This window comes from Chamaea fasciata, unplaced genomic scaffold, assembly GCF_029207755.1.
Source record: "Chamaea fasciata isolate MVZ Bird 193981 ecotype frontalis unplaced genomic scaffold, bChaFas1.0.hap1 SCAF_3, whole genome shotgun sequence".
Classification (NCBI taxonomy): Eukaryota; Metazoa; Chordata; class Aves; order Passeriformes; family Sylviidae; genus Chamaea; species Chamaea fasciata.
The window spans coordinates 85,480,294-85,499,353 of NW_027094088.1; the positions used below are offsets into that span (position 1 = coordinate 85,480,294).

Consider the following 19,060-nt stretch of genomic DNA (forward strand, 5'->3'; position numbering starts at 1 on the left):
TTGCTTGTGAAGTCCAAACATTAAATTATTTTTTGAGTCATCATTTTGAAGGGCATCAGCTTGCTGTATCTTGTGTTTTTGCTGAGCCTTGCATGTCTTCAGGGCCTGATTCTGACCATTATAGTCAATGACAAGGAGTTGTTCAAAGTGAAGGGACCAATATGTTGTCTTAATATATCACCTAATAATATTAGCAGAATTCACTGTCTCTTAATTTAACACACTAAATAGATTCCCCCTGTAGAATGTCTAGCTGTTTCTCCTTGTCTTGTTTGAGAACATTTTTCAAGATCTTCTGAAGGGAAATACATCAGTACTCTTCACACCAACACTAGAAAAAGTCACCATGTATTCTTATTTTTTATTCTCTTATGTCTCTCTTCTCTTATGAAAAGCTTAAAGAACACTGGTGGAAGATATTAATTCACTGTGCTCCACTAAATAATCACACCAATAATTTAAAACTTGCTAAGATATTTAAGAAAACAGATGATGACCTAAACAGTCTTTTGCTTATGTGTTAATATTTCAGCTATGCAAACTTGCCTCCGACAATAGTATAAGTTTTTCTTTTAGTTAGGAACACTAAATTCATATTCAAAGAAGAAAATAAAAGCTAACCATGATTTGAGCATGTCCATTAGGAAAAGAACTTGAAGAATCTGCATTGATTGGATCCTGGCAATTTCTTAGCCGACATCTGAATGCATCTTGAACCTGTGAAAAAAATATACTGATTCTCTAGTAACATCATAGACTCTTATTTGAGATTAAATTAAATCATACGGAATACAGTGCATGACTTTTCTTTAGCCCACTTCATAAATCAGAGGCAATAAACATAAATGCCTATTTCTGTCACTTCATACATTTGTTATACTTTGTGGCTGCTACAAATTTGTCAGTCCATTACATCAAGACCACAGAATTAGCTTTATGTATAGCCAGAATTAAGTACTAGACAGTGATTATATGGTATTTAACCCAAATCTGTTTTGATGATAGTATTTGGCTTTGTCTTACTCACTTTGGTAGAGGTCTGATAACAAGAATAACAGATATACTGCTAAGCATTGCTAGATAAAGTGTATCTTCTTCTTGATAAATGTATGATTCTTGAAAGACAGTTCTTTACAGTTATTGTAATCAGACTGTTATTGAAATCTGTTCTTAACAATTATTGTAATCTCCTAATTGTACTTTAAAGAATAAGTCTATTTGAAAGACATTACTGATTCCAATAATAATATTTAGGTCCATGTAGAGGGAAACTAATGCATCTCTTCTAGGAGTAAAAGTCTTCAGATGAGAGAAGTATCTTCAATGTGAGCACATGAAGAAAAGTGGACTTTTTGGACATAGACAGATTTCTTGAAAGTACAAAAGGAAGTTATCAGAAATTACGATTTATTGATATGATCCATAAAGTAAATTTGAAGACTTGTCCCTAAAACACAGTATATTTGAGGAATCATTTTTTAATAGGAAATGATATTTTTACATTCATTTTGGACAGAGTGTATGTCTAAAGACATACAGCACTTCTGTTAGAAATGCGCTTCAACAGAGAGGCACATTCAAAAAGAAAACACAATTCCTGTTTGCTGACAGCAGAATGCAAACTTATTTTACTGCTTTATCTCAAAAATAAGGATGTCAAGGCAACTTTTGGAATGTAATGTTTTACAGTGTGGATTTTAGTGCCAGAAATGCAAGTGTCTATATTAAATATATAATCATATTCCTGATTGCAAGATGTGACTTGGAAAACAGGAACTTGGTTGGGTGATACAATTTCTTGTTCTAAAGTACTATGAATCAAATGCCTATTAAAAATACATTCCATTTCTTATCTGTAAAAATTACTTGATGTCTTATTCAGAATAATTTAAAGGGTGAAAATGTTCTTCTACTCATGGACATTTTGTGAACAGCAGAAGAGGATAATTCATCAATTGTTGCTGATGAGATGTTGTCCCCTTTAAATGTATCATGTTCTAATATGAGTTGTTTAGGAGCTATCTCAAAAGAGAAAAATGAAATTTAAAAAAATTCTAATTTTTTTTTAAAGCATTTTTTAAAGGGCTCAACCCTTAAATTAATAGGAATGCTCTACAATCTTGATAAGTGACGGTTGCAGGTGGAGGGAGCCAAAAATAGGGTAGAAAAAAGAGTGAAGCAAGGTGGGAAGGCTTGGATTTATTTCAAAACACGAAGACTTACCACATGTTGTAATTTAAAGTGTGCTGCATCAAAACTCAGATTCTGATTTTAGGTCACTACACTTGCTTTGGTCTTCCATGTGTTTGATGTTAATTTAATTTGGCATCTCCCAGTTGCTACAAATTTAATCCAAGCCTTCTCTCACTTTATCAATGCTGGAGTTAGGTCACACTTCAGAGTTTTATACACTTGGATAAGCACTGGCACAGTGATTTTACAAAAAATATAATGAAAAATGCTTCCTTCAAAGCATCCCCAGCTGTGCTGAATCTCATCTCAAGGCATACGATGCTTGACCCCAAAGCATTGTTACTTCAGAACGTACTATTTACCTCACTGCACTATGTGCAGTAAGTCTCCTAATTCTTGGGACTCTATGCTCATGGAGGCCCCCCAGTACTAATAGCTCCAGACCTCTCGAGAATCTCATGTCATACTTTCAGTGCCTTCTACATTAAAGGAGTGAATCTTGATTTTAGGATCCTCTTAAATGTGCATGTTTCTTACAATGCTTCTGAAGTGCAAGCAGCATATGATCTGAACATGTTAACAGAATGTCAAATGCAGCGTTATCTACGATACTGACATATGTTGCAATTTCTAGATGTCCTCACCCAAGTCAGAATCAAAATGGTTGAACTTTCTAAATACCAGCTTACTCTTCTAAACTGCTTGTTCAAAATTGTTAAGTTTGAGTATGTAAAGACTGTGCTGTCTTTAGATTTTACTTTGAAACATAATCTTGCTTTTCCTCTTGCCTTTTAACATCATGTTACAAGATTTTCTTAGAGCCAGGCAGAGAAGGAAAGACAGATGTGATGAACGTGCGGATACCAGGGAAGTAGTTTCCTTAGCAACAGTAACCAGCTCCAAGCTTTTATAACTTACCCTTGCCCTACTCATGTACTTTTTATTTTTCTCCTGCAATTCTGAAATGTGGGCTCTAGACGCCAACGATGAATTTAATCCAAATGCTCTCGACTCCGCAGAGCACAGCTAAAGAAAAAATTACATGTGGGTTCCTCCCATCACCAGCATTAACATAAGTTACTAAGTGTGATTCAAATCAAAGCATCTTGTGTTCAAGCAGATCAGGCAAACTGTTTTGCTGAGATAGATAAGCTTTAATGCTGGTCCCTTGTATTGTTCTGTGACACATCCATCACCATTTTCCAATGCCCAATTAAGTGTTTAAACAGCAAGGTAAGGGAAAAAAAAAGAACAACTCTAGGCTCTCCGGGCTAAGAAGGCAAAATAAAGCAATAATATCTAACTGCTTTGCATTTTTCTTCCAAAATTTACAAATAGTCTATGAAAGGTCTTATGCTTAAAAAGTATCATATTCATTTTAGAAGTTAGGAAATAGAAGTATAGAAAGATTTAATGTCTTTCTAAAAGACTGAATTGATGGTGGACAGAAAGAGATGATACATTACTTAGATCTCTTCCAGCTGCACATCTTAGTTGGTGAAAATATCTGGCTTCCTAAAGCAGCCCATGTCACAAAAGGTTTTCAACACAGCGTGTTAGAGATAGTAATGAATGTTTCCATCACTTATGTTTATATCAATACAACTAAGAGGAAAAAAAAGGGGCTTTTATACACCATTTTAGAAGTCTCTCTCTTTTTGTGATGTAATGACGATAAAGGCATAGTAAAGCACGGCTGTCCTCTTTGTTTGAATTTTATGGAGATATATTCCTCCCCAGATTTTTTTCCCCCTGACAGTCAGAATTATTGTTTTGCCTGTGCTGGCATGCTATAAATATTAGATCAATCTTATAGGCTATAACTGAGATAGCTTTCTAGCCGTCATCAAGAGTGACAAATACGTTGGCAGGATTTCCTTGACAGGCACTGGCAGAGCTAAATGCTTTTGCAGACAACCCAAAGCACCAGACTGTTCTTTCAGCTGGGAGGCACCATGTGCACTGCAAAGATGGCATTGCCCACTCTGCATGATGGCCACTCTCTTGGCCTGTACTCACCTGGGGGTCTCTGGAGCTGGAAAGCCAGACTCCAGAGTCAGACTGAAACATTGATTACTGGACTTAAATCTCTTTCTGTGAAGTAGACAACTATGACTATTGCTGCAAACTGAACCAAATAAGTGCAGACCAAACACATTTTTGAAATTAAAATTGATTCAAATGCATCAACTTTTAATTCTTTGTGCTTCTTGAAGGAATTTCCATGAATGTTCTTTTCCCATCTGAAAAATAATGCCTTAATTAATTCCTCAAGTGTTTTGACCAGTTTGCAATTTAAATCTGGAGGACTAAAGAAGACTAAATGTGTTGTCAAATAAAGTTCAATCAACAATATACCTAGGCTTCTTTTTCTTCCACCAACATCACTATTATCATTTTGGCTGGAGGTAATCTACTAATTGCTGAGTAAGTTTTCTCTGTACATTTACTTCTTCCTAAGTTGTCATGGTTGAGGAAGAAACACCTCTTCCATTTTGATAAACAGAACCTTTTCAAACCTTGGTGCTTTTTGAGCCTCACTGGGAGGCCTTCTCATGAGGTAATTTTTTAAAAATACCATGTAAATAGATTATTTAGCTGTTTTATAAAATGCATTTCTTCTAGAATTTCCATGTTAGAACTGCTAAGTGACCTGCTGGAGCAACTTCTGTTGTTAAACAGAGTAATGACTCTTTGCAGTTAGATTATCTCTCTATCTCTCTCTCTCTCTCTCTCTATCTATCTATCTATCCATCTGTGACTTGTTAAGCAAGCAGTGAACAAAATAAATCATAACTAGCTCATCATAACTGACACATAAACATAAAGAAAAGATTCCTATATAAACATATTTATAGTCCAATATTTTTGCATATTGCTTACATTAGAAACAGTGAGCTAAAAGTGGTTCCAGTCAAGATATCCTATGAATTTAAATATTGAGTTTACATATAGAAAAGACTAATTTCACCTTAATCACCACAGTCCTACCTGGGAGTATGGTCAGACAAGAATGTTTCTATGAGATGTTCAGCACTATTGAAGCATTCCCTGGGAATGAAGCGTTTGCAGCAAAGAGCTGTCATTAGAATGGGAAATCTACCTTTAATTTAAGGCTTAAGGCATTGTTGGAAGATGTCTGTTGATTTTCATCTTTCATCAGCAGTCAAAATACATTTTTTTCCCCAAATAAGCTTCCGAATTACTGTACTGATACAAGTTTAACTGATGCTTTATTATTTTTTAAATGTTATTTTATACTGTGCCATGCTAAGTTATATTAAGAATTTCTCACAGATTTTGGTCATTTTTTGACAAAATCAATGATTGATAACCAGGTATATGTTTCAGCCTCTCTGTATCTTTACAAAAGACACAAGAAAATAGAACTAGGAAAGAAGGAAATGGAATTAGAACATGAGGAAATGAAATGAATAGGGGAATTCAGATTGGACATTAAAAAGGGTTCTTTACCCTGAGGGTGGTCAGTCACTGGAACATACTTGGTCATGGCCCCAAGCCACGGTCAGAGTTTGAGGAGTGTCTGGACAACTCCTAGTCAAATGGTTTAGTTTTTGGTAGTTTTGTGAGGAGCAGGGAGTTGGACTCAATGATCCTTATGGATCTCTTCCTACTGACAATATTCTATGACTCTGTGAAAGATAATGTTGTCCATACTGCCTTGGTTTTGAATGTTTCACATGCAACCTTGAGCAAAAGGTCTATATTTTAAAATAAAAATATTTCCCTAGGACAGTACGTGGAAGGTGGTATGCCTTTTCTAGGTTAATTAATAAATCACAATGGATACAAAAATTTCACAGACAGGAAAACCAGTATGAAACCACCATTCTTTCAACTGAAAATAGATGCAGTGTCTTACCACTGTACTAAAAGCATAAATGAAATTATTGCTTTCAGATTTACAGATGAGACTACCCTCTTTCCCAGATGTAAATCATATCGGTAAAGAAATTGCTGAAAAAAATAAGAGGATTGCAAGACAGTTCTACATAAAATAGATTTTCTTGAGTATTATCTCAATAAGGAACAAAAGCAAAAGTGAAAGAAAGAAAAAAGAAAAGGTATTAAATGAGGTAAGCCCCTTCCAATATAGAGCTGATAAACCAAGAAATACAAAAGTGCATCACCCCTAACAGTGTAATTAAAGGGAGAAGGAATCAGCATAAAATAAAGCGCCAATTTCTGCAAGATACTGATTTTTTCTTTAAAAATTGAAAACTTCATTATTTGATAAGATAATCACATATGCATACTGTGAAGGATAGTGATATAATTCTCATGCAAAGTGGTACAATGCTGAAAGAATTGAATAAATTATGTCACTCATAATTATTTTTCATTAATATACTGAATTTCAGAGTTTAAAGGGTTTCAGTGGTGAAAAGAGAAACGCCTAAGTGCGATTCCTCACTCAGCATTGACAATAAGCCCTTCTTGAAACATCTTCCTTGGTTTTTTTCATTTTTAAGTCCTGAGATTTTCAAAAAACTCTTGTCCATCCCAGGGATATATGCTGGACATTATAATCTGGTTTACTGCTGTGGTAAATATCTTGAAGCTGATAAATGACTAGCACACAGGTATGCCTGTGGACCAGAAACTATACTCCAGTCCAGCTCCACCTGCCCCTTTTTGATGGAGGGCCCCATTACCACAGATCTGCCAACAAAGCTTTATGCTACTACTCTCAAACCCATCTCAATAAAATGCGGGGTTAGTTAGCAGGTTAGGCAGGTTAGAGAAGCTGTCACCAGAGCCAGATTAAAGAGGACTTGTGTAGGAGCTTTGCCATCAGATTTCAGTGGTGATGAATTCCATGGCAGGTGTGTGTCACTGAGCTGTGAAGGGCAGGCCAGGGTACTGCTTGTCCTCACTGTTCACACAGCACTCATCTGTCTTCATCCTCACTGTCCCCATAACTTTAGCATGTACCTGAGTTTGTAGATCTGAAATGGCAGATCTTCACCAACATAACACATCATCTCCTTGTGTTCTCTTTTAGGGCAGTATAAGCTGAAAAAATGTTGTGTTTGAATCTATTTCAATGTAAAAACCTACAGCTTTTGGTCTTCAGATGGGCATTCATGTTTTCCTTTTCTTACACTTATTGGGAAAGACTAACACTTAGAAAGCAACTGTACTTGGGATCGATTAAAAGACCGTGAATTAAGTTGGTAAAGTTTTACACTGATATTTTGCACTTCAAATTAACCGATCTTCCCCCTCTCTTTCACTTTTTCTCTTTTCCTCTTTCCTATATTATTCCTTACTTATTCCTATACATCGAACCATAAATTATTTTCCTCATTCCATGATATACATTTCTGCAGAGCAAGCTGTATATAAAATTAAAGACCACTTGAGAGATTAACAGAAGCACAGCCCTTTGGAAAACTGGGAAGCCATTCCTCACCTCCCTTCGGAGAATACAATGGACCATGACAATAACAAAGCCTTGTAATGAATCAAATACTGCAAAAAGTATCTGAAATAATATTGATCTTTTGTCTGTCATGGCCAGAACTGCAGACATCCAAGTCAGTGCTAGAAGTGGCAACACCACACAGGAGCTCCAAAGGGATGCCCTATAGAAAAAAAAGAGAAAAGCAACATTGTAATATTGAAAAAAAATATTAGAAGCTCACTATTAAAATAAAACGTATTTAAGGATGTCACTTTATCAATTTAACTTGAAAATCATAGACAAGAATGTAACAGTTGTACTTTATGTTCTAAAGAATATCCTGTATTCAGTTAATAAACACATTTGCAATTTTTAAAAAAGTATTTAAATATGCTTAGCACTTTTTACAGTGTTAGCAAACACAGTTGTCATCATCAAACTATTGTCTCACATGCACTGTATAAGATTTGTTACAAGAAGATGTAAATGATCAGGACTAACATGGCATTACTGGCGGTGGTGGCTGACAAAGCTGTTGTTGAAACTACTCCACACTTGGCACATTTGAGCGTCAAACCGCTATGAGGCTCACTCATCTGACTGCAAACAAACAGAACACCCACAAAAAGAACAAAATATTGAATTGTCACCAAAAAACGTTGCTACTGAAATTTAGCTTTTAAATATGACGTCATGCAGAAAAAGTAAGTAGACTTATTCAAGATGAATGCTCTATATTGTTGCAAAACTTTATTTTGTACTTTACATTATTGTTAGCTTTACATGTTAATGCTATGGGGCTTAATTTCATAAAAACTCTATTTCTCCTATTGAATCTAAAAAAGGCCCCAAATGTGATCAGAAACTGCTCAGTACACTGAAGTAAACATAAGCACGTGTTAGGATAGACACACAAAGTGAAATCCCTCTATTCAGACCTGATGAAAGACTGTTGCATCCAAACATGCCTGAGAAAGAGCACAGGTCACTTAAAAGAGGAGTGTGAAGTATGGACCATTACAGAACATTAATAGGGAAAGAAACCTGCAAAATTTATTCAAGCATCAAATCAGTATGTGCATACTGTATAGTCAGATTTGTACTAGTGACCTGCATGGCCCACCAGTATTTGGAATGGGTTTATTCATGTCATATGAAGGTCTGAATACAGGGCTTGAAACATATGGAATCTGATGAAATAAATATCAGTTGGTACTAAAAAAAGGGTGACCTCTTTTGCCTTTTAATAAAACACAGTACACAAGCATTAAGCTCAAAGCATTTTGTATAGACAACTGTACCTCCGCACCTGTCAGAAGAGTTAAAGGACAAAACCTTGAATTTAAGTTCTCCATACAGCATGCATTCAGCTTCTTGAATCAACTAAATAAACATTTTTCCTATTCCTTATCTTTCTGCTATCAGAACTGGGACCATAGCTGAACAAGATGTGATATAGATGACAGTAAGGATGTTTTACATATTCCCAGCTGGAAAGTGGTCAACATGATGAAGATAAGTAACATTTTGGATTTTTTCCCAGTTCTTTCAACCTACTGAAATCTTTGCTATTGCCAAACCCAGCACTCACAGGACTTTTAACATACTATCCAAAACAACATTGAACTCCAGTGTTTTCCACTTTGATAAACCAAATTATGATTTTCCATTAAAAAGTACCAAGTATATTTCCCATAGAAAGGTGGTTTCTTCTGTAAGAAAACAGTGAGAACCAAAATCTTTTATAAGATGATTTTGGGGTGAGAAAATAACTCAGTGAATCCACATCAGCTGGCACCAATTAAAAATATAGATTAAAGAATGAATTAGAAAAATGGCTTGGGTAAGTATAAACTAAGTTTGTGAAAGTACTTTCTGTCTTTGCCTGCCAGTGTTTCAGCATTATTAGACTGGATTACTCTCTTTGCCTCTACAAAACTCCTCTGGATCTTGCAAATAATAATAGAACTTAATGCATGTATAAACCAAATGTAAATTTTCAGCCTGGGCATTTGCATACGCTTCTTTTACCAGGAAAAGGACTGAGGTAATGACTGAAATCCATCAACATATTTTTTTCCCACTTGTTGATTCCCCATATGCTTATTGAGGTGATAAAAAGCATATGAAGTTAGTATATTTTGCCCCATTCACTTGTTTTAAATCCTAGGGCTGAACTTTTGAGACTGAACTTTTGACAAATACAAGTTCAGTGTTTGTCAGGAAGAATGCAGTTGCGTCCCTGAGCATGGCTGGCAAAAGACACTTGAGGAATGAGTGACAGTCACCTTTCTAGAGATGATCAAATGATGAACCAATTTCTATGCCCAAAAGAATGACTCAAGAGATGTCATCTGCCAAGTAGTATCAAGGAATGCTGTTGCCAAGCCACCATCTCATAATTTCACATAGGGTAAGATTGTTTCTCATTAGGGTATCCACATCTTTTCCCAAAATGGCAGGGTTATTTCTAACAGAACAATCTCTGATTCTTTATCCACATATTTTAAAGACAGATTATTTTAAAACAAAATATTACTTTACTAAGTTGCACAATTAGAAAACAAATTATTTGTTTCACCATGAAAATAAAGTATAAGCAAAAGATTTCTATAGCCTACAACTGTGTAGTTGGGAAAAAAGAAAAAAGCAGATAAATCATTTTGAATATCCCTACAAAATGTACAAAGCCAATCCTGTGGCTGTTCCAACTCCTTATATCACTGGAATTAGAGCATATGTGAATTTGAATTAGTGATTACTAAGTCACTGCTACTTTTGAAATAATTTGGTTGCTTTTTTAATATTCTAGATTTCACTAGTGTTATTACAGAGTTCAGAATGTTGATGGAGCAATGTAGACAAAAGTAAGGTTCTTAAAATAATACTTTCTAATGAAAAGAGATGAAAACAGAAGAAATAGAATTACAGAGTTTGGTACATGTTTGTCATAATGATGGTGGAAAAACTGAAAACCAGAAAGACTTGATTGAATTAATATGAAACGCAAATCACACCACCTAAAGTATTTATTTTTAGTGTTCTCATCAAACTTATTAGGAATTCTACTTCTAGTTACGTGATAAAATAATTAAAAGTGAATCTGCAATAAATTTGCCCCTAGCAGTAATGAAAAATGAAGATACCATCATTTATCATTGTTAGAAATGCAGCTATTGGTGGAGTTAAACTACAACCTGGCTCAAAATACAACGCTAGAAAATATAACTGTAAAAACTCATTATTCAAAGTTTAAATGCACTTTCACAAGCATTAGAAAAGTAATGGTGCAGTCGTGAAATATTTTTCTCTAATATGCAATTAATCGAGGTTTGCTGCTGCAGTACTTCATTGTCACCCACTATAGAACAGTTTCTGATACCACCACTGTCATATTTTCTTCTCATGATAATAAACAGAATTTTAATGTAAATGCAAGTAAATAATCAACAAGACACATTTACCTTTTTTCTCTTCTTAACTCTTAAACAATGGGGATTGTTTTACTTCGATGTTCTTTTAACACTAATTTAGAAAATACACCTATGTAGATATTATGTGGATGTAAGAACAAAGGCAAATTCCTAAGGTTCCTAGTCAAAATGGCAGAATAACATTGACCTAAGTAAGGGATACATTGCTGTAAAACGCATTTTATAACAATTAACGAAAATTAATAACGTTACTTGCCATAGCAGTTAAATTTGACAGATACACAAAAATAATCAATTCCTTCAGTACACACAGTTCATGAAACTGTTATCCCAACTGCAACAGCTTTACACATGTAACCATCTTGTGAAACCTCTGCTCAGATTTGTTAAATCCTCATTCTTATTAACTTAATACTGTTGTACTTGTGTTTTATCATATTCAGTTTGTTTAGTTGCATTCCCTCAGGATAATGCAACAGCAGCTTTTGAGATTAATGGAATCTGTTAACACTGTTACACTGATATAAAAGTTCAGAGCACAATCAAAGCAATTTTGGTGAATATCTGTAATTGAAAATTGGTGATAACATTTTAATATGCTTTAAAAGAACCCAGTTGTTGCTTACCCCGCTCTGTGTTTGAGTTTTTTATCTAGGATTCCATCTCTGGAAACAAGTTTATTAAATACCAAAATGCCAATCACCATGTTGACCTGTCAAACAGAAAACAAACAGTTGATCTTTCAGTGCCTAAAAGAAAATGTTGTATCCTGGCTGTATTGGATTACAGGCCTGCAAAATGCCTCCTCTTAAATTTCTGAGCATTTCTTCAAAAACTGTGTAGCAAAGTCCCTGAACACACCAAAAGGCTGTATTCTCAAAAAGGTGACATATACACACACCCTGCAACAGGCTTGTTTTGGGGTCTTGAATTATGCCTGGTATCAAGCTATATATTTGTACATGTCTGATGGCCAGAAGCTTGAGTAATATAACTTTAATATTTTTTCAGTTTTAATTGCAACAGTATAAATCCTATTCCAGGAAAACCACTGCAGTTTGGGTTCTCTGTACAGGGAAGAGCTGGTCAGAGCACAGCTCCTTTTTAAACATTTATGGCCCATGTGGGTGTTCCCACTTATGCAGAACTAGCCTGTGGTTTTCCATATCTTCCTGCACATAAATCACTGTCTATGTCATTCACCAAAATGTCAGTTTTGAGCCTTGTTTGGCTGCAATTTACTATTTTTGTGGACCAGATGAATTCCTGGGATGTCTGTTTAGCCCCATTAAAGTAAATGGTGTTATGATCACATACATGGCTTGAAGATCTAACCTAAAAAAAATACAAGTATTTCAGCTGTGGGACTTTTGCACTTAATGGGCATATTAATGGCATTTAATGGACAACTTAATGACTGTTATTATCCATTTGTATTATTGAACTGAACTCTATTAACCTGTCTCTGCATGGCCCTTCAAATAGGTAATACCGACTTTAGAATCTATTAAATGAATGTACCTTTTTTTTATTTATTAGAGAAGGATAATCCTTCTTTCCTTTCCAACTGGTTTTTCAAAACCTGTTCCAAAATACCTAATTGTTGCTAGTCTGCCCTGCCAATTCTTTTTCAACTTTATTTTCAGCATTAACATTTTTCAGCTGATGTTATATAATTCTTTGGCTTCATATGCTTAGGCTTAAGTGGCTTCATGGAACAGCTCCTTTCCAGAGCTACCAGCTAATGGTAGGGCAAACTGTGACTGGGAACTTCCAGCATCTCCCAACAAAGACTTGCCAATTAAACAGAGAACATACAGTTACTTCCATGTGAAAATTAGAACTGGCTTTTTGTAAACATCCTTGGCTCCTCTACCATGACAGGCACTGTGAGTTGGACAAAAGGATCCTGGCTTGACTCCAGGCAATGATGAGACAAACTCTATGGGAGTAGTAAACATCCATTTCAGGAAAATTCACGTCGATGAATAGCTATATCGTTGATGACTAATAAGACTGATTCTCTTTTACAAGAGAAAACCAGAAATAACCAGTGCTGATAGAGTTATCACAGTATAAAATTTCTGGAGTGGAAAGAGGAATTAGATTGAAACTCTGTAAGGGAAAAATGCTAAATAAATTGTTGTGAAAAATCCATATGGATTGCAGAGCAGATGTCTGATAGCCGATGGCACAGGTAGAATGTAATTCATCTTACCCTGAAGCAGACATATGAAATACTTCTGATGGTTTGATCTCTAAAAGTATGGTTTTTTTTTCACTGACAATAAAATATGACTGGGATAAGTAACTTAGATACAGAAATCTACATTGCAGATAGCTACAATTAGGCAGAAATGAATCCTACACCTAAATGCATGTCCAGAGATGTGGAAGATTAATACAAAAAAGAGTAACATTTCCCAGCCATGACAATTTTTTCTTTGCCTTCAAAAGCAGTAGCCATGGAGAACTTGCTGGCAGGTTCCACTCCTTCTGTTGCTTTTGCTGGCACAGCAATCCACTGCCAAGCAGCACTCTATCAAGACTGTCACCGAGTTTCACAAGGCAGTGACAATTGCGTAGATACTGCTGATAATAACTCAGTGATGCCTGTAACAAGTCTGTGCCACTAATCAGTACATTATTCTTTCACAGCTTACTGTGTAAACATGGAGAGATAATTGGTATAAAGAAGTGATATAATCAAATGAATCGTGTTCAAAATACTGAAGGTATGTCAAACAACAGTGATCTCAACGTTTACAGCAAAATGCAATGTTGCTTTATATCTAAGCTTTTATAAGGGAAGTAGCACTTTCTATCATTTCATGCAAAAATACTGGGAATAATATTAATGTTTACCAAGACAACAGCAGCTGCAGGTCCAACGAAAGCATAAAGTAGCCCTCCTTCCAGAGACAACCAGCAGCTGAAAAGAACATTAGAGAAGAACTAACACAAATTAAAAATAAGTATAACACATTGTCAAGAAAGCATTTATAATTATTACAGCATAACAGCGTATTTTCGTGATGTATAAGATTCATATGTACACATAAAAAAATAATTGCTTTGTTGATATGATGAAGTAGAGAGCTGAAAGATGTTTCCACTAGCAGTGGTTAACATTTCAAAATCTTTAATGTGAGTTATACATAAACTGAATGGCCAAAATGTACACAGAGCACAATGGAAAGTAAGTTTGCAAATATTTATTGAACCTTCTCTACCCATGTATGATGAGTCAACTGAACAGGTCTTGCCAAGTAGATATCTAAAAACATTTTTAGTCTACCATATCTGATAGTTCTATACTTGAAAGTGATGAAATGGTCAAATATCTGTAATACAGAACTTCAGAAAAAAAACAGGTTTCTACATACATATCCTGTCACTTAATAATTGCTATTAGAACTACACCTTAAAGACAATATTTCCATTACAGAAAAATCATATATATCATCTATTCTGCATTCACCCTAATATTTTGCAAACAATTTGAATGTATATTTTAAAGCATCTGAAAACTGTATTTTATGGAAACCTCCTAATCTCAGAGAGTTTGTCATCCTGCATCAGGGCTTTCACTGAAAACCATCAGATTTCCAAACACAGAGCACTTACAGAATCAGATTCCAAATATTTGATATACTATGATGTAAAGCTCTTCATATCTGCAAAAAAACAGGAGCTTTACACACTGAAGTAAATGCAGCTGTGCTATTTTCCCAGTGATTACACATTCAAAGAACAGCATGTTTATTTGAATGCATGATCACACCTACATATAAAGAAACTCCAATATATACCTTCAAGTAATTTACTTGGATTTCATGTCCAGAAACATTCACATCAGAATCACACATATCTTCTTTATTTTCCAGTAATACTTTTGTATTTTTCAAAACCAAGTAAAATCATAATATTAAAGGGATTTTAGGGCTGGTATTCTCACTGCAAAAAAAATAAAAGCGTTTTCCATGGTAATGATAATGATGCCATGTGAAAACTGTCACATGAACACAACGGCACCAGTGTACTAAATTCTGGAATGATAAATGGATGCAAATAGTTCTTATCTGCTTCACAGTTAAAAAGGTAGTACATACAGAGCTATTTTATATCCTACCTCAAAAACCACTAATGTTCAATTTATTTTTGCAATGACAAAGAAAAATGCTTTCAAAATTTTCTGCAGTTTTTCCTACTATTTTTTCAAAAGCTAGGTTATTATTGTCAGACTGGGAACACAGACTTCTGAGAGGGGGAAATATGTTCACAGTGCACTTCCTTACCAGTATAAACTTTTAAACTTACTGAAGATGACCACTTTGAGTAACTAGGACTTGTAATTAAAATTTTCATGTTTTTGGGAGACAGAAGCAGCAGTTCCTAAAACTAGTTGATGTATTGTTGTTCGAACATAATTTCAGTTACTTGTGCTGAAAAGAGGGTCAAGAACAGTTTTTTCTAAATAAAAAATAAAAACCAGTTTTTACCACAAAACCCTTTGAGACCAAGGAGAAGTTTTCCCTCTCTTTTCCATGTTATCAAATAAAATGGCTGTTCAAAAGAGTGATTTCCACTTAGAGGCAGAGCTGGAAAAAATGTAGAGGTTGTCCTTTTTTCATTTAACCTCTTTTTTACACAATCTGAATTTTCAACAGTCTGGATCTTCACCAGTGTGTGACATCATTATTGCAATATAGTCAACATTTCTTAGTTGATGACTGATAATTTTCCTCCATCTTCTTGTGTTGAAGACTGTCTGCAGATAAATTTACAGGTGCCTTCCTACTCCACAAGGCAATTCTTGTTGATTTTTTTCTATTTGTTCCTTCTCCTCTTTCTTTGCTCTGATAGGGTTTTTTTCTGCGTTTTATAGTTGTTTTTATTTTGTTCTCCTGTTATGTCTTCTTTCTCCCTGATGTGCACATAGGAGAAAGCTATATAAATTGATTAGTGTTAAGAGCAGCCACCAGTGGCTTTATGGGACCATGTTACATGGTCATAAAATTCTGCGGAGTGATGAAGCATCTATACAGTTGCTCCTGTCTCCTGTACATTTTGTGAGATGTTTGATACTCTCCAGGAGATTGGTTCCTTCTCTTAAGAGAGCATGACAAGAGTATGACTATGACAGAATTTTAAATTTTGCTGATGCAATAAATTCCTGGAATTTATCTGCACTGCATGTTAACATGAGCAGTTCACACTGCTTTATTAACTGTAAGTTTTAGTAGTGGTGCTTTCATATCTCTGATTGTCTGAAAAGAGATAGCAACAATATTTATTAGAGAACTAGCTGGAAAAAGCTATTAAGCTTTCAGAGACACTAATCTTTTCCAGATAACCTGAAATATCTAAAAACTTGTCTCTGTGGGGTTTTTTCATTATTTTTAGGAAATCCCTTCAGCCTCTGTATCTCTATCACTACAAGTGTCTGGGTGAAATATTTTTCTATGTAGTTTTAAAAATACAGAAATATAACTGTCTAATAATTAGGACTCAGAAAAAAGACACAAATCAGAGACTGATGATCACAGAAATGGCTTCAGTGTGAACAATTCAAGCACTTTCATCATACATATACCATATAAAACTGAGAGGTGCTGCAAAGATTCTTGGACCTTCTCCTTTTCCATGAATCTCTTCATGTGTGGGACTATGGAACTGGAAAAAATTCCTTAATTTTCACTTTTAATGTTCTCCACATAAAAGCTTCATTTTCAAAATGAGCACCTTAAAGAGCATGAATAGTTTGCAACAGGGTGTGTTTCTGACAGCAGCATGTGTGTAATTGACTGCAGCCAATTAGGCAAACAGGCAAAATATAGTGTAAGCAATTTAAAAACTTACACAAGTGCTTTAGTTATGGTAGGAGGAGCAGGACAGGAGCTCTGCATTGACACTGCCCAGCAGTTGTCATGAGACAAAATTCGTTGCTGCCTTCTGCAGTGGGACAGCACATCAGCTGATGATGGAGGAGGAATCTCCATTCCTTGTCTTCACTGTTTTCCTTATGTAATTCTGATGTCAAATGTCAAGAAAATATATTTTCAAATAAAATGAGAAAGCTGAATTATGGTTCTATTTGCCCTTTGTATGCCTTCATTTGCTCTTTTTTCACATAGTACCATGTCAGCTGGATTTGGATCCTGGAAGAAAAGCTGGACATGTACAGAGACCTACTCTTTTTAACTTTCAAGGTTACTCTTAATGAATGATTTGTTGCTTTGTCTGAATATTTCAGAATACCCTCTTTTAAAAATGCATTCATCCCGTGAAGGAAGCAGGAAGCAATGTTAACTAAAGCAAGTACTCACACATGAATGATTTCAGTAGAGCAAATGTAATGGGATTAATCCTGCAAGGGACAGAGCTACATCCCCAAAGGGGGTCTGGACATCCCTATTTTGTGACTTGTAATTCTTACAGCCTAAATGGTTTTCCAGTTGTGGTTCAAGGACTAAATAATAAAAAAAGCCAGCAAGATGAGTATAAAGTTAAAAAAGAATTCAGAGGAGCAGGTTCTCAATATAACACTCAAAAGGGGCTAAGACCACTGCTGCACTTGCCAACTCTAAGTGCAATTAAGCGTTTCAGTTACTTAAGACATTCTTTATTATAAAACTCAAGATGCACGTTGTCACAGTTTATAACTGCAGTGCTTAGTGGTTGGAGCAGGAACTCAAGAGGAGGTTTGGTTTTGTATTCTTACCCACCCAGAGCTGGAGTGCCAAGATGGTGAGACATACAGAGAAGGGAGGGGGAATCCTGATCTCACTCAGTGATGATGCTAAGGAGAATAATTAAATAGTCATTGAAGTGAGGACTTGACCTAATTCATCCACATCTCTGATGAATGCCCTCATTACCAGTCTACAGAGTCATATTTCCTCTTTCTGTCCAGATGCATACTCAATTTCTTAGACAACGTGAGGAGAGCTCCAAAGAGGCTGACCAAAGAAAACATGCTCTTGCATACATAATGGTTGGAGTGCTCCACTGGCGGGAGGAAGGCTCCTTCTTCATCAGGAGATCAAAGGGAAGCCTCTCTGAGGAGTTAATTTTCTGAGGTGCTAAATACACACTGGAACCATCCAGGTGGTTAAACAGGAACTGTATTAGTTGAATGCAAATGAAGCACAAAAATTTCCTCCTTTCTGTCTTTTAAATACAGCATAGTTCAGGAAATGGGCTGGATCAGGGTGTCCAGGAGAGAAGGGATGGATGGGAGAACTGTTTTGAGATGTTTGAAGGGCTTTGGCTCCAAGCTGCTCAGGGGCATTAAAATCGAGGTGTGTGCTTGGTGTGCAGAAACCTGGGTGCCAAAGAGACTCTTGCCAGTACAGTTTTGGAAATGTTTAAATGTTGGCAGAGGCTACCCAGAGCATTTAACATTCTCTTTTGCAAATCTATATAAATGTTAGGTGTCTAAGTGGACCTAATGCTCAGTGTTTCTTAAAAGCTTCCTATTTCAAAATCTCAAACAATATATAGGATTTCTGGTGCTTTGCTGAGCTCAGTCCAAGACTGGCATGCTGTTTTCTCTTTGTTCTTTTGTGGGTCACTCAGTGAGTCTCAGGGCAATTCCAGGTGTGAATGGATACCTGTACAGCCTTTAGAGTGTGCTATGCAGTTCCTGGGGGGGTATGACAATCTTGGTAAATAAAAACATAGTTTATCATTTCAGATTGACTTACTAGTGAGCTGTTCCATATCCTTTTGTCTTGGTAAAGCCTATTGATATTGCAACCACTAACGCTGGCAGTCCTGAAAAAAACCAAAACAGTAATAATCATCAGATGCAGAGTAAAATATTGCTGTTCTGTCTGGACAAAAAATGACAGGGCAAGCTTAATGCTAAATGGACAATTTTACATGGAATGAATTATTTAATGAAGCATATTGCTATTGTAGGATTTGTTTTTCTGAAGCACTGGCAGGGAGGAGGACACTGTTTACTGCCCACGGTGTACTGTTTTGATGTAGCTAAATT

The 19,060-nt window shown here is 35.6% G+C and overlaps 1 protein-coding gene across 6 annotated transcripts in view; it reads right to left on the minus strand.

Moving 5' to 3' along the window:
• Positions 1 to 19,060, minus strand: part of ADGRB3 (adhesion G protein-coupled receptor B3) — a 448,258-nt gene that overhangs the window by 24,742 nt on the left and 404,456 nt on the right. For 5 of the 6 annotated variants that reach the window (XM_066179725.1, XM_066179722.1, XM_066179724.1 and 2 more), the window contains 6 exons: positions 18,765 to 18,834; positions 13,921 to 13,987; positions 11,682 to 11,767; positions 8,123 to 8,221; positions 7,631 to 7,802; positions 622 to 717 (listed from right to left, as the gene is read on the minus strand). In XM_066179725.1, the coding sequence (XP_066035822.1) occupies positions 622 to 717; positions 7,631 to 7,802; positions 8,123 to 8,221; positions 11,682 to 11,767; positions 13,921 to 13,987; positions 18,765 to 18,834 (590 nt within the window). The remainder of the gene's footprint in view (positions 1 to 621; positions 718 to 7,630; positions 7,803 to 8,122; positions 8,222 to 11,681; positions 11,768 to 13,920; positions 13,988 to 18,764; positions 18,835 to 19,060) is intronic. The other variant, XM_066179723.1, reaches the window with a different exon arrangement.